This window comes from Balaenoptera physalus (assembly GCF_965194825.1).
Source record: "Balaenoptera physalus genome assembly, chromosome: 16".
Classification (NCBI taxonomy): domain Eukaryota; kingdom Metazoa; phylum Chordata; class Mammalia; order Artiodactyla; family Balaenopteridae; genus Balaenoptera; species Balaenoptera physalus.
The window spans coordinates 64,106,070-64,121,405 of NC_138898.1; the positions used below are offsets into that span (position 1 = coordinate 64,106,070).

Consider the following 15,336-nt stretch of genomic DNA (forward strand, 5'->3'; position numbering starts at 1 on the left):
CCCCTGCTCCCCAGTCATTCCCACCACCCAGGCCCCTGTCCCCAGTTGCTCCGGTCTACACACAGGCAAAGAGTGCCTCATTCTTAGTTTGCTGCCTCCTGAGCCTTGTGTCCCCCGCTAGCTCTCGGTTCCAGAGGACGCTTGGTTCTCCTCATTTTCCCTCTCTGGTTCTGCTTCTTGTATTTTGGTTATTTTTTCATACTCCAGCTCCTTCCATTTCTTTTCTAGCTCATTTGAGGTCTCCCTAGTCCTGCCCAGCAGCCGTTACCCTCTTGTCCAATGCTGAGCTCATTTGGGGACCTCTGCCCTTCCCAGTCCGACCCTGTCCCTCCCACTGGGGAGCGGGGTGGTTTTGGTGGGAGGCTTGAGGTATGTGTGGACAGCTTGCCTTCAGTGTTTCTGAAGTTTAGTCCCTAGACTTGGACGCGTGTTCTCAGCCCTTTCCACTCATGAGATCCGTTGGTGTTTTGGTGCTAAGTCATTCCTGGGTGTAGTATGTAGAGATGGGAGTGACTCAGGGAAGCCTCGCAGCTGCCCTGACTGGGATCTGGATTTACTTAGGAGGACCCGCCTACCCTCCTTCTGCCTGTTTTCCCCTCACTGTGGAATAGCCTCTACAGAATCCTTGCAACCAGCCCAGCTGGCCCTGGCCTTGGACTCAGGCATGTCTGGAGGTCGAGGCGGGGCAAGGTGAAGGCCATGTGTCTCTCTTCATCTTTAACTTTTAAGTTAACTCTGTGGATCATTTTACATAACTTAAGTGCCTTTTGTTTTGCTATTCATGAGCAAGGTTTGTGAAATTGATGGTCCTAATGGGGGAACTGGGGAGGGGGGTTTTCCTGGGAGATAGTCCAGCTTCTGTTGTCAGATGATTTTTGGCCTCACTAGAGTTTCTGGTCCTTGAACATTAGTGATACCACAACAAAGATGCGATGAGCTGGTTTCCACCCAGGAAGTAGTACAGCCTGAAATAAGTGCAGACCTTGTGGGCAGACAGCTTGGGTTCAAATACCTGCTCTGCCACATAATCCTGTGTGATTTAGAGCAAGTTGCTCTGCCGTTCTGGAAGTCTCAGCAAAATGAGGATAAATAATAGTACCTGTATCCTAGGCTTGTTGCAATGACTAACGTTACTCAGGTAAAGCGAATGGTACTGTACCCCTTACATGGTGTGTAGTCAGGAACTTGAGAGCTGCCATTGTTTCTGTAAGGATCCCTGTGGGGTTCAGGTGGGGTTGTTTTCTGGCCCAGCTCTGGGACAAGGGCTGGGGCTAAGAACGCCCTGAGAAGCTTTTTTTTTTTTTTTTTCTTTCTTTCTTTCTTTCTTCCTTCCTTCCTTCCTTCCTTTCTTTCGCTGTGTTGGGTCTTCGTTTCTGTTCAAGGGCTTCCTCTAGTTGCGGCAAGCGGGGGCCACTCTTCATCGCGGTGCGCGGGCCTCTCACTATCGTGGTCTCTCTTGCTGCGGAGCACAGGCTCCAGACTCGCAAGCTCAGTAGTTGTGGCTCACGGGCCTAGTTGCTCCGTGGCATGTGGGATCTTCCCAGACGAGGGCTCGAACCCGTGTCCCCTGCATTAGCAGGCAGATTCTCAACCACTGCGCCACCAGGGAAGCCCGAGAAGCTTTTCTTTTTAATGTGACCATGGAGTCTCTCTCTTGAGCTCACAGTTCTGGACCATTCTCTCTACTGTCTTCATTGGGAACAAGTGAAATTGACAAGCCAAGGGAAACTGACCAATGTATACTTTAAGGAGCAACTTACTGTCAAAACTAAGGAAGTTTTAAAATTCAGTTAAAAAAACCCCATTAGGTCTAAGGTTAAACAAATTATAGAAGGAAACCAACACATGGCTTTTTAAGGAAAAACCATGAAGGATGAAAGCCTTCTTTTGGAAAGATTGTAATTGAGGCAGAAAAAGTGGTTGCTGAGGATTGGAAGGGGAAGTCCAAGGTATTTTCCACCTATGGGATTAATAATTGGCACATAAAATAATGTGGCATGGAAATATTTACTCTCTTTTGCGTATTTCTTTTAAAGAAAATTTCAAGCAAAAAAAAGTGGAGAGAATAGTCTAATGAACAGTTACCAACTCATGACACTTCACCCACATACCTGTCTACTTCCTACCTCTCTCCCCAGTTTATTTTGAAGCAAATCCTAGACACCCAGTAGATCCTATCATTTCTTCTTGTTCTTTTTTTTTTTTTTGGCTGCGTTGGGTCTTCGTTGCTGTGCGCGGGCTTTAGTTGCAGCGAGCGGGAGCTATTTTTCGCTGCGGTGCGCGGGCTTCTCATTGCGGTGGCTTCTCTTGTGGAGCACGGGCTCTAGGCCCGCAGGCTTCAGTAGTTGCAGCACACGGGTCAGTAGTTGCAGCACGCGGACTTCAGTAGTTGTGGTGCACGGGCTCAGTAGTTGTGGCTTGCAGGCCCTAGATCGCAGGCTCAGTACTTGTGGTGCACGGGCTTAGTTGCTCCACAGCATGTGGGATCTTCCCAGACCAGGGATTGAACCCATGTCCCCTGCATTGGCAGGTGGATTCTTAACCAGTGCGCCACCAGGGAAGTCCTATATCATTTCATCTGTAAATTTTTAAAAAAATATTTCTCTCTAAGATATAGGGACTCCTTTTTAAAAAAAATAACTCAATTCCATTATCATACCTATAGGTAATGAGCAGTAATTCATTAATATCAGATATTCAATGTTAAATTTCCATGATTGCCTTATAATTTTATTTTACAGTGTATTTTTGATTTGGCCACGCCGCATGGCTTGCCCGATCTTAGTTCCCCGACCAGGGATTGAACCCAGGCCCCGGCAGTGAAAGCTCTGAGTCTTAACTGCTGGACTGCCAGGGAATTCCCTATAGTGTATTTTTTAAAGTCAGGGTCTAAATATGGTTTAAACAATGCAAATTGGTTTGTCTTTTAATTTTTTTAGGTCTCTTTCTCTCTTTTTAAGTTTTTTTTTTTTTTAATGTTTAACATATTTACAGAATTGTGCAAACATCACCATAATAAATTTTAGAACATTTTCATTACTCCAAAAAAGAAACTTCACACCCGTTAATAGCTCTTCTTCATTTTCTGTTCCTTCAGCCCCAGGCAACCACTAATCTACTTTCTCTCTCTATGGATTTGCCTAGTCTGGATATTTCATATAAATCAAATCATACAATATGTGACCTTTTGTGTCTCTTTTCACTAAGTATCATGTTTTTAAGATTCATCATGTTGTAGCATGTATCTGTACTTTATTCCTTTTTGTGACTGAATAATATTCTGTTGTATGGATATTCCACATTTTGTTTATCCATTCATCATTTGACAGACATGGACTTGTTTCCACCTTTTGGCTATTATGAATAATGCTGCTGTGAACATTCACGTACAAATTTTTGTGTGGATAATATGTTTTCATTCCTCTTGGACAGATATCTAAGAGCAGAATTGCTGAGTGTATTTGAGGAACTGTCAGACTGTTTTCCAAAGCAGCTGCACCATTTTCCATTCCTGCGTCATTTACAGCACTGTAAAAAGGTTCTGGTTTCTTCCTGCCCTCACCAATAGTCTTTTTGATAATAACCATTCTAGTGAGTGTAAAGTGGTATCTCTAGTGAGTGTAAAGTGGTATCTCTTTGTGGCTTTGATTTGCATTTCCCTAATGAGTAATGATATTGAGCATTTTTTCATGTGCTTGTTGGCCATTTGTATATTTTCTCTGGAGCAATGTCTGTTCAGATTCTTTGTCCATTTTTTTTTTTTTAATTGGGTTGTTTTTATTGTTGAGCTGTAAGAATGCTATATAATTTCTGGCTACAAGTTCCTTATCAGATATCTTTGCAAAAAATTTTCTCCTGTTCTGTGGGTTGTTTTTGACTTTCTTGATGGTATCCTTTGAAGCACAAAGTCTTTTTTTTTTTTAAAGTTATACAATTTTTATTTATTTATTTATTTATTTATGGCTGTGTTGGGTCTTCGTTTCTGTGCGAGGGCTTTCTCCAGTTGCGGCAACTGGGGGCCACTCTTCATCGCGGTGCGCGGGCCTTTCATTATTGCGGCCTCTCTTGTTGCAGAGCACAGGCTCCAGACGCGCAGGCTCAGTAATTGTGGCTTACGGGTCTAGTTGCTCTGCGGCATGTGGGATCCTCCCAGACCAGGGCTCGAACCCGTGTCCCCTGCATTGGCAGGCAGATTCTCAACCACTGCGCCACCAGGGAAGCCCCACTAAGTCTTTTTTTAAACTATGGGTTCCCCTTTCATCTCTCCCGTTTTTTTTGCCCCCTTGCCATTTTTTTTGAGGGTAACAGTTTATCCTGTTAGGTTTCTTTGTGGGATTTTGCTGATGGAATCCTTTTGGTGTACTTTGACGTGTTTCTCAGTTTCTCGCGTAGCCTATAAATTGGCAATTAGAGTCTGTTGTGTCTTGCAGCTGAAAATATTGGAGTGGAGGCAGAGGTCAGATGGGTACAAGGCCAAATACATTAAGTGCAAATCGCCAGGAAGTGGAATGGTTAGGTAATGCATGCACAAGATAAATGGGCATCACGGGGCCAGGAACAACTAAGATGACCGTTAATAGGGGAGTGGACAAATATATGTGGTATGGTCACATGATGGAAAACCTCAAAGATGTTAAAAGGAATAAATTAGATTTATACACATCACTGTGGCTATATCTCAACATTAATGTTCTCTAAAAAGAAGCAAGGTACAAAATTATATTTAAAATATATACCTTGATGCACATCAAAACATGCACATAAAACAATGTTTATGGGTTCATGTATGTGTGTAGAAGTAAACAAATTGCTAGGAGGATGGATACCTGCTGGATGTGGGTGGTTGTTCCAGTGTGATAGTGTGATGATTTACTTGTTTCTCTTTAAAGAATCCGGTAGGTAGGAATACTTGATCATCAGCCTCTACTAGCTAAGGAATTCTGATTTTCAGATAATGCTTTTGCTCTTACTGGGGAAAGTAGAACTTGGAGGGTCAGAAAGTCATTGTGATTCTCAAGCACTGTCTTTGGTAAGACTTTATAGTTGAAGCTACTTGATGCTCATTTCCATCAGTAATTACTCTGTCACGAATCCTTCTTAAGTTAGAAAGACCCTGAAACCCCCATTTCAAGGCCTGGGGAAAGCCAGACCCAGAGAGGTCAAATAATGAGTGAAGCAGACAAGCTCTAAGGGCCTGAAACACCAGAGTTGGGGACTTAGTGGGTAATTTACTGCTGTGTCTTGTCTGATGTTTAGGTTCATTTTGGCAGCTTTTTTCTTATTTTTCTGGAATGTTGAAGGTCATGATTTTCTCTTTGGCATTGACTGCGTCATCTCCAGCAGTGGCTTGTATTTGGAATAAAGGATCAGCTGATGGTGGAGGGGGAGATAAATTAGGAGTTTGGGAATAACATACACACTACTATATATAAAAAAGGTAAACAGCAAGGACCTACTGCATAGCACAGGGAAATATATTCAATATCTTATAGTAACCTATAATGGAAAAGAATCTGAAAAAGAATATATATATATATATATGCCAAATCACTTTGCTGTACACCTGAAACACAACACTGTAAATTAACTATACTTCAATTTAGAAAATGGTTAAAAAAAGAATCAGCTGAAATGAGTGAACGGAAAAAAGAATAGCTGTGGTCATTCAAAGCAGAAAAAGTGATGATATCACCTTTTTCCCCCCCAGTGAAGGCACTGGGCTGATCTGTTATGGCAGATTGTAAGAAGAAACTGTTCCACTGTCAGCAAACATTTGACTGCCTGCCTCTCTTGTGAGCACGTGGCAATGGCCTCAGTCCCACTGATCTCCACTCTCCCGCTTCCCGGTTGCATGGCTGTGCCTGGGTGACCAACAGGAAGTCAAATGCTCAGAGGTCTTAAATTTTGGAACTAAATTCTCTAAATTCTGGCAATGTGAACATAATCCCAGATAAAGCACCTCCCGTCCTGCTACCGTCTTGCCTGCACACAGGCCATGCATTCTCAACGGGGTGATATCACCCCTGTGGGGGAGAAACATCTATTCTTGCGTCTAAAGCACAGATATGCATGATGTACGATACCTCTGTGGTATTAAAATTTCATGGCGGGGGTGATTAAGGAAAAAATGTCTAAAAAGGATCCTGACAGAGAATGAGAAAAAGCTTGAGAAATGTTGACATAGGCTGAAGTAATTTTATCACTATCATATAAATTCACATTTTGCTTTTACCCTTAACATTTCTGGATAAAACTTTATCATATTGCTACATGGTCTTCATATTGATCACTTTTATGGACTTCATAATCCATCAGTAATCCATCATTATACATATGGCATAACTTTTAAATTACTGACTTTACTCGTGGAAACTTATCCCCCCCCACCTTTTTTTCCTTTTTGTTCCTATTATACATAATGATGCAGTGAACATTTTTGTTCAAGGTAGTTTTTCTTCCTTTTGATGATGTCTTTAGGATGATTTCCCTGAAGTAGTTTTAACATGAAAGTGTTGATGGTTCTTGATTGCTCTTTCCGCCAAAGCAATTGCACTTGTTTAAAACGCTACCAGTGAGGGGCTTCCCTGGTGATGCAGTGGTTAAGAATCTGCCTGCCAATACAGGGGACACAGGTTCGATCCCTGATCCGGGAAGATCCCACATGCCGCGGAGCAACTAAGCCTGTGCACCACAACTACTGAAGCCCGCGTGCCTAGAGCCCGTGCTCCGCAACAAGAGAAGCCACCGCAGTGAGAAGCCTGCGCACAGCAATGAATAGCCCCCGCTCACCGCAATTAGAGAAAGCCCTCGCGCGCGAAGCAATGAAGACCCAGCGCAAAAAATGCTACCAGTGAGAGTGAGGCAGTGGTAGCAACAGAGCCTGGCCAGAAATTCAGGGTTCAACATTCAGCAGTCATTTGTTGGATGACAATTTGGCGCATCTTCTGTCACTTAGCAGAGGGCTGTACTGTCGGTGTTTGTTGAAGGGAATTGAAAGAATGTACCCAAAATGTTAGAGTAATGGGTATGTTAACCAGGACTCTTCCTCCCACACACCCGGCCGCGCCACGCAGCTTGTGGGACCTTAGTTTCCCGACCAGGGATCAAACCCGGGCCCCAGCAGTGAAAGCACCGAGTCCTAACCACTGGACCGCCAGGGAATTCCCCAGGACTCTTTTCAATTGCATGTGGTGGAAGCTGATTCCAACACAATGGGAGTTTAAAGCATCTTGTGCTGGAAAGGTCTAGGGATAGCCTGGCTTCAGCCTCAGCTGGTGCTTAGTCATCAGGACCACCTTTCTGTCCAGCTCGCAACTCTCAATACTTTCCTCTCTGTTGGCTTCACCCTCAGGCAACCTCCCCTCCGTGGAGGCAAGACGGCCCCTAGCAGCTCTTGGGTCACATCCTACAACGTAGCAACACCCAAGCGGGCAGGCCTTTTCCAGTTGCTCCGGCAGAAGTCCTGGGGCTGACTCATAGTGGTCTGGCTGGCCTCGCGGCCATCCTGGAACCAACGCATCACCGTGGCTCTGGCTGCCCATGCTTGGATCATTTGCCCGGTCCAGAGCCCAAGGGTGGCGTGTGTCCCGCTTGTTGTCTGGATGGAGGAGGAACTGAAGGGGAAGGGAGGGCTCTTGTCATTTGGTGGGGGGGGGGGTCAAGGAAGACCTCGCAGGGAAGGTGATGTCTCAGCAGAGACCCTAGGGAGGAGAGGGTGACTCCTGAGCAGCTGGACAGGTGAGGATGCCTTTTGCTGAGGTGGGAAAGGCTGTGGGAGGAGCAGCCTGAGGCCGCCAGGGAGAGTGAGGGCCCTTTCCCAGCCCTGACTTGTGCTCACCCATCCAGAAGCCCTCAGAGGCCTGTGCTCCCCGGCTTCCCACGAGGGGGGATCTTGCCCACTGGCACCCCGCTTCTCCTTGCCTGTGTCTGCATAGTTTGGAATCTGCTGTTTCCTCCTCCACCTTAAAAAAAAAAAAAAAAAAGCAAAACCCCCAAATGACATTAAAGACTATTGTGAAAACAATATACCTATAAATATACCTTTCTAACAGATTAAATATTTAGATTTTTAGGTATTCCACTTCTGTCTATGTTCAAAGCATATGCATTTTACCTAATTGCATTGAGTCTACATTTGAATTAGTGTTTTCACTTATTATAGCATTTACCCATGTTCCTTCTCTTCACAATTATTTAAAAATGCTGCGTAACATTCCACTAAATTGACATGCTGCAGTTATTTAACCTTTCTCCCATTGTAGGAAAAGAAAGTAAATTCGTTTATGATGTTCTAGGATGGAGTTGGCAAACGTTTTCTGTAAAGGGCCAGATAGTAAATATTTTCTGCTTTGTGGGCCATCTGGTCTCCATCCCAACTACTCATCCCTGTCGTATAAAAGCAACACGGGCAATACGCAAGTGAAAGCACGTGGCTGTGTTCCAATAAAACTTTATTTAGAAGACCTGCAGTTTGGGGGCTGTAGGTTGCTGAGTCCTGTTCTAGAACACTGTGGGAAAAATCTGCACCCCTGAAACCATGTTTAGGCAGGCATCATGTTGCAGTGGAAAAACACTTGCACTCAGGCAATCCTGGATTTAACTCCCGTTTGAAGAACCTGAGCAAGTTGTTGAACTTCTCCGACTCTTAATTCCCTCATCAGAAAATGGAAGTGAAAGTGAGTGATGAATGTACAATGCCTTACTCAGTACCTGGAAGACAGAGAGACTGGTAAGGAAGTTACTTATTACTTTTCTCATAATCCCAACCCCCCCACCCTGGCCCATTCCTCCATAGCTTAGTTTCCCAGGAGTCAGGAAGGTGCTTTGATGTTCTTGTAGTTTTTGGTATTCCCTGCTCGTTGCTTTCCAGGACTCTGCACTGGTACTCATTACCAGTGGTGCATTCCTGTATCCCTGGAGCTTTACGAGCAATGGGGAATTTCATTTTTTAAAAAAATTGAAGTATAGTTGATTTACAATGTTGTGTTTAAGATGTACAGCAAAATTATTCTGTTATACATATATATGTATTCTTTCTAAGATTCTTTTTCATCATAGGTTATTATAAGATATTGAATATAGTTCCCTGTGCTATACAGTAGGTCCTTGTTATCTACTTTATATGTAGTAGTGTATATCTGTTAATTCCAAACGTCTAATTTATACCTCCCCCTCTTTCCCCTTTGGTAACCATAAGTTTGTTTTCTATGTCTGTGAGTCTGGTTCTGTTTTGTAAATAAGTTCATTTGTATCATTTTTTTTTTAGATTCCACATATAAGTGATAACATGATATTTGTCTTTCTCTGTCTGATTTATTTCACTTAGTATGATAATCTCTAAATTTATCCATGTTGCTGCAAATGCCAATATTTCATTCTTCTTTATGGCTGAGTTGTATTCCATTGTGTATATGTACCACATCTTCTTTATCCATTCATCTGTCGGTGGACATTTAGGCTGCTTGCATGTCTTGGCTATTGTAACTAGTGCTACTGTGAACATAGGGGGGCATGTATCTTTTCGAATTCGAGTTTTCTCCCAATACGTGCCTAGGAGTGGGCTTGCTGGATCATATGGCAACTCCATTTTTAGTTTTTTAAGGACCCTCCATACTGTTCTCCATAGTGGCTGCATCAATTTACGTTCCCACCAACAGTGTAGGAGAGTTCCCTTTTCTCCACACCCTCTCCAGCATTTGTTATTTGTAGACTTTTTGATGATGGCCATTCTGACCATTGTGTTTCCCTGGAGCTTTGCCAGCAATGAGGAATTTCAGTTTAAATGTTTCTTGGTGAATTTAGTAGTTATACAGTGGTAACATGTGGTGGTTGATTTGGTAAGTTTATAATTTGCATTTCTCCAACCATGAGGGAAGATACACTTTCTCTTCAAAGTATTTGCACACTGCAGTTTTTCTTTTTTTTTTCTGCAGCAAGGATTGGCAAACTGGGCTGGCCACCTGTTTTGTAAATAAAGCTTTATTGGAACCCAGCCATACCCATTCTTGCTATTGTCTCTGGCTGCTTTTGCACTCTGATTGAGTAGCTGTGACAGGGACCATCTGGCTTGAAAAGCCAAAAATATTTACCATTTTGCTCTTTACAGAAAATATTTGCCGACCTCTGCTCTAGAGGGAATTCTTTGCCCATTTATGAGTCCACTGTTGACCCAGTCTTTGTTCTCAGGCATCACAAGGCCACTTGGATGGCCCGAGCCCATCTGCCTCCAAGCAGAGTCTGCCTCTTTCCATTGTGTGGTGAAGGAAAGTCTGTCCTTTTGTCCTCCTCCAGCTGTGCCACTTTACCCCACAATACTGGGACCCAGTGCCCTGACTTTGGGGGTGAATGATTGTCCATTTTATCTGTTCATGTGCTAATGCAGACAAAACTAGTGCTTCACTATGCAATGTGCATTGCATGCACAAGGCCATTCTGGTCCTCTCCATTTAAAGCAGCCGCTTGAGGGACTACAGAACCGAACCCCGGAGTCTTGATCCAACAGTTGTTGAGTTCCTTCTGTGAGGAGGGGAACCAGAAACACAAATCATCTGAGACAACGCTCCACATGCTCACAGGGCTCCATAAAAATGCCGTGTTAATCGCAGTTTTGCAGGGTGCGTTGAACAAATCATATAATATCATTGACTGTATCATGTGTTTGTTATATGTCAGTAAGTCATTTGTTGTGTTCCAGATGTTATGGCCCCTGTGTAGATAATTCGGTGCAGGAGGAGATGGGAACAAAAGGGCCTTTGGCCAGAGCTGGGAACAGCCATTGTGGAAGGAGTGGCCCTCACAGAGGGCCTGGCCGCTCTCGTGAAGGAAGAGCTGTGCTGGACAGGGCAGCAGAGAAATGAGGTGGAGGCTGGAGCGGCACGTGCGAGCAAGGCACGGCTTTTATTAAACTGGGGGGAGGTATTATGACATCCCCGTATGCTGTAGGAATTGCACAGATGAGAAGAAAGAATTGACGATGTTGGAAAAAGAGGGACCGTTGCTGGAGTATGTCCTTTTTTTTTTTTTTTAATATTTATTTATTTATTTATTATTTATTTATTTTTGGCTGTGTTGGGTCTTCGTTGCTGCGCGTGGACTTTCTCTAGTTGCGGCAAGCGGGGGCTACTCTTCGTTGTGGTGCACGGGCTTCTCATTGTGGTGGCTTCTCTTGTTGCAGAGCACGGGCTCTAGGCGCGCGGGCTTCAGTAGTTGTGGCACGTGGGCTCAGTAGTTGTGGCTCACGGGCTCTAGAGCGCAGGCTCAGTAGTTATGGCACACGGGCTTAGTTGCTCCGCGGCATGTGGGATCTTCCTGGACCAGGGATTGAACCTGTATCCCCTGCATTGGCAGGCAGATTCTTATCCACAGCACCACCAGGGAAGCCCTGGAGTATGTCCTTGAGCAGGTGAGAGGAGATGGGGTTCAGAGCACAAGTAGAGGTTTAAGTTTTTTAGCTTCTCGGAGCCTCAGTTTCATCGTCTGTGAAATGGGACAATCAGAGTTAAGTTAGGGCAGAATTTCCCAATTGCGGCACTATTGACATTCGGGCTGGATGATTGTTGTGTGCGGCTGTCCTGTAGTAGATGCCAGGAGCAGTTCCCTAGTTGTGCCAAAAATGTCTCTAGACATTGCCAAATGCCCTGTTTTGGGGGGTGGGGGTTGAAATCCTGGTTGAGAATCACTTCTCGCCACCACTTCTCTGTAGGGCCCCTTATAAGTAAACCTCCTTGAAGCCTCCTTATTTGAGAGTGCCTGCTGTTTCCTGTTAGGGGCCTGCCTGATGCAGAAGGTAAGGACTTACTGGCCTCAGACACTCCCCTCGGTGTAATCAGAAACGTGAGAGAGGAGTGAGCTTGGCTTTTCTCCCCTGTGTTTCAGTGTGGGGTCTGGGCCCTATGGGAAGTCTTGTCCCACCCCTAGGGGACTGTTGCCGTGGTGGCTTCTTCGGCTTGGAATGTGCTCTCATCTACCTGTTGCAGTCCTTTCCATAAAGTATTTTCTTACGGAGGTGAATTTCAGATAAGGTGAAACCATGTATGCTTTTAATACAATTAGAACAACGAACTGTTAAGTTAGAAATTTAACAATTATATAAACAATTAGCCATTTAAAAGTGAACAGTTCAGTGGCAATTTAGTACATTTGTAACGTGCAACCACAGTGTCTGTCTAGTTACAAAGCACTCTCACCACCCCCAGAGGACACCCTGTACCTATTAAGCAGTAGCCTTCTATCTTTATGGGTTTACCTATTCTGTATTCTAGCTCTTCCTGTTTTTTTAAGCACAGTTCAAGTTCCCGCTTTTTCAGTCAGGCTTCCCTGGCCCCCAGCAGGCCAGCAGTGTGGTGTGGAAGAGGCCAGGCAGATCAGAGTCTCAGCGCTGCTCTGCTGCCCGACCTCGGGCAGAATTCCTGGCCTGCAGTGGGCACCCAAAGAACCTTACCGTCTTTTTCTTTTCTCCGTTATGCTTGCTGAGTGCATTGCAAGGACTGGCCTTCGAGCAGAGAAATGACTTTCCCTCTGCCACTGCGTAGAGAGGCAGGGAAATACCGTTGTGTGTGTGTGTGCAGCCTTGCCCAAGTGACCTAACTCCTCTGTGGACGGGCACCACGATTACCTTGACCTCCTGGGTTGTGGCAGGGATTGGAGAAGGGATATATGTAGAGTGCCTTGGGGGCATCTTGCTGGTTTTCCCCTCCCCACATGGCAGAGAAGCTTTTTCACCTTTACAGTTCCCCAGGGCAGTGAACACAGAGGCCAGGATTGGATTGCTTTGCCTGTGCTCTGGAGAGAAGGAAGCCTGATGAAAGTACTTGTTAGAGCCAGAGGTATAGGATTGCCCACAACAACAGCAATAATAGTTAATATGTATAAAGTGTTTGGTGTATACCAGGCACTGTTCTAGGTGCATGGTATCCATTCACTCATTAATAGCTGTAGGAGGGGACTTCCCTGGTGGTGCATTGGTTAAGAATCCATCTGCCAATGCAGGGGACACGGGTTTGATCCCACATTCCGCAGAGCAACTAAGCCTGCGCGCCACAACTACTGAGCCTGCATTCTAGGGCCCGCGAGCCACAGCTACTGAAGCCCACGCGCCGAGAGCCCCGTGCTCCGCAACAAGAGAAGCTGCCGCAATGAGAAGCCTGCGCGCCGCAACTGGAGAAAGCCCACGCACAGCAACAAAGACCCAATGCAGCAAAAAAAAAAAAAAAAAAAAAGCTGTAGGAGGTGCAGAGGGGTTAAGTAACTTGTCCTTGGTCACATAGCTGATGTTGTAGGATTCGAACCTGCCCTGTCCTACTCTGAATCCCTGCTCTCTCTCCCCAGGAGGTCACTGAAGGCTGGAGATTTGTGGGAAAAATTAGTGTAGGATCTTAAGGATTCTAGTGTTTTTTTTTTTTTTAATTAATAGACTTTTACTTTTTTTTTAAGTATCTGGTTTTTTTTTAATTTATTTATGGCTGTGTTGGGTCTTCGTTTCTGTGCGAGGGCTTTCTCTAGTTGTGGCAAGCGGGGGCCACTCTTCATCGTGGTGCACGGGCCTCTCACTATCGCGGCCTCTCCTTGCGGAGCACAGGCTCCAGACGCGCAGGCTCAGTAATTGTGGCTCACGGGCCCAGCTGCTCCGCGGCACGTGGGATCTTCCCAGACCAGGGCTCGAACCTGTGTCCCCTGCATTGGCAGGCAGACTCTCAACCACTGCACCACCAGGGAAACCCTGGGATCTTAAGGATCCTAAACGTGAAAGACAACAGCGATGCACCTGGACCAGGTGACTGAGTTTCAAACGCAGGTGATTTCTAAGTTAGAGCCTCAGGAGATCACTGCATTTCTCTGACAGGTTTGTGGACCCTGGGTGTATTCCCTGGGGTGCCTTTCTGTTTTCTATTTTCATTTTGATGGAAGCCTGTTCCGTGAATCACTTTGCTTTATATCTGAAACGAACACAATATTGTAAATCAACTATACTCCAATTAAAAAAAAAAAAAAAAAAGCCTATTCTGGCTCATCTGGTTGATAGTGTTGACTCAGGGCTACCCTTACAGAAGGAAGGAAGCAGAAAGGCTGGGGTTTCATAGAGAAATCATTCCTGAACTGGCAGTGGGGCTGTCACTGCAGGTTTGTTACAGGGGTTGAGGGTGAGCAAGATTTCACAGAAGGCCGAGCCAGTGGACTTGAAATTGAATCCTTCCTTCAGCACTTCCGTGGGTGAAGGTCTTTTCCTCTCAGCCCCAGTGCTCTGTTGAGTGGAGCCACCTTTCCTTCTTTGTCAAGGATTAGATGCCAGTCAGTTAATGGCTTAGCCCACAGTTGAGGCTCAGTAGGTGGGCACTGGCTCCCTGCTCCTCTTGGGTGGTTGCAGCCGTTGAGGCTGGAAGATTCTTCTTGCCCTGGGAGGGGTCCTGTATTCTCCTCTTGGTCCCTGGGAGAAGGTAGGAAAGAGCCCGGTAGCATCGATTGCTCTGCCTGCCTGTCTCCGCAGACACCCCACACTCGCAGACTGCAGAGCTAGGAGGGGGTGATCTCATGCAGAAACCAGTGCCCCGAGAAGGGAAGTGACTGTCCGAGTCAGGTGGCCAGCAAGCAGCCCGGCCGGGATGAGAACTCCTGATGTCTTGTGACTTCCCACTAGCGCTCCTTCCACTGTTCCTCATGGCCATGGGCCTCCTGGGCACCTCCTGCCGTCGGTGAATGCTCCCAAGGCCGCCCGTGCTCCCTCTGCCCTACGAGACCCCCTTTTCTTCATCCCCGTTCAGGCCTGGGATGGCCACAGGTGCCTTTGCAGGGGTCAGGACTGTCTTTTTCAAGTGCACTTCTTGTCTGTGGAGAGATCGCGTCAGCGAGGGTGGGTGTGTGGTGGGCTGAGACCTGCACAACCTCAGGCTGTTCCTCTCTAGAGAGCAGGCTTTCTTCCCACGGTGGAGGGGCTTTGCAGGGTGAGGCAGAGGAGGCTGCTGACCTTTCTAGAGAAAGCAGTGGAACGAGTTCCGTCGCAGAGATGTGGGATCATTGTGCATATCATTAGGGGTAGGTGCTGTATCCTTGCTCTTCACGGCGGGTCAGGCACCAGCAGCATCAGCGTCACCTGGGACCTTGTGAGAGAGACAGAACCCCAGGCCCCACCCAGCCCTTCTGAATTAGAGCCTGCCTGGAGATTCGTGTGCACGTGAAAGCTTGAGAGTTACTGCGCTAACAATTATCAGGAGTGAGATGATGGAGATTTTAATTTTCTTTGTATATTTCCCCCCGATTTGTTATTATTGTATTTTTTTCACATGAAGTACTCTTTTTTTTTAATTGTGGTAAAATACACATAACAGAGTTTGCCAGCTTAAC

At 45.7% G+C, this 15,336-nt stretch overlaps 1 protein-coding gene across 13 annotated transcripts in view; it reads left to right on the forward strand.

Moving 5' to 3' along the window:
• SNX29 (sorting nexin 29) overlaps positions 1-15,336 on the forward strand; it is a 566,403-nt gene that overhangs the window by 496 nt on the left and 550,571 nt on the right. For 8 of the 13 annotated variants that reach the window (XR_014254726.1, XR_014254727.1, XR_014254728.1 and 5 more), the window contains exon 1: positions 7,676-8,728. The exons of 3 other annotated variants lie outside the window; for them this stretch is intronic. Coding sequence is in view for 3 of the 10 variants with exons in the window: in XM_082429651.1 (XP_082285777.1) it covers positions 8,683-8,728 (46 nt within the window). In the remaining 7 variants the exon portion in view is untranslated. Of the gene's footprint in view, positions 1-7,672; positions 8,729-15,336 lie in introns of those variants that run through there. 2 more of the 13 variants (XM_082429656.1, XM_082429653.1) reach the window with 2 other exon arrangements.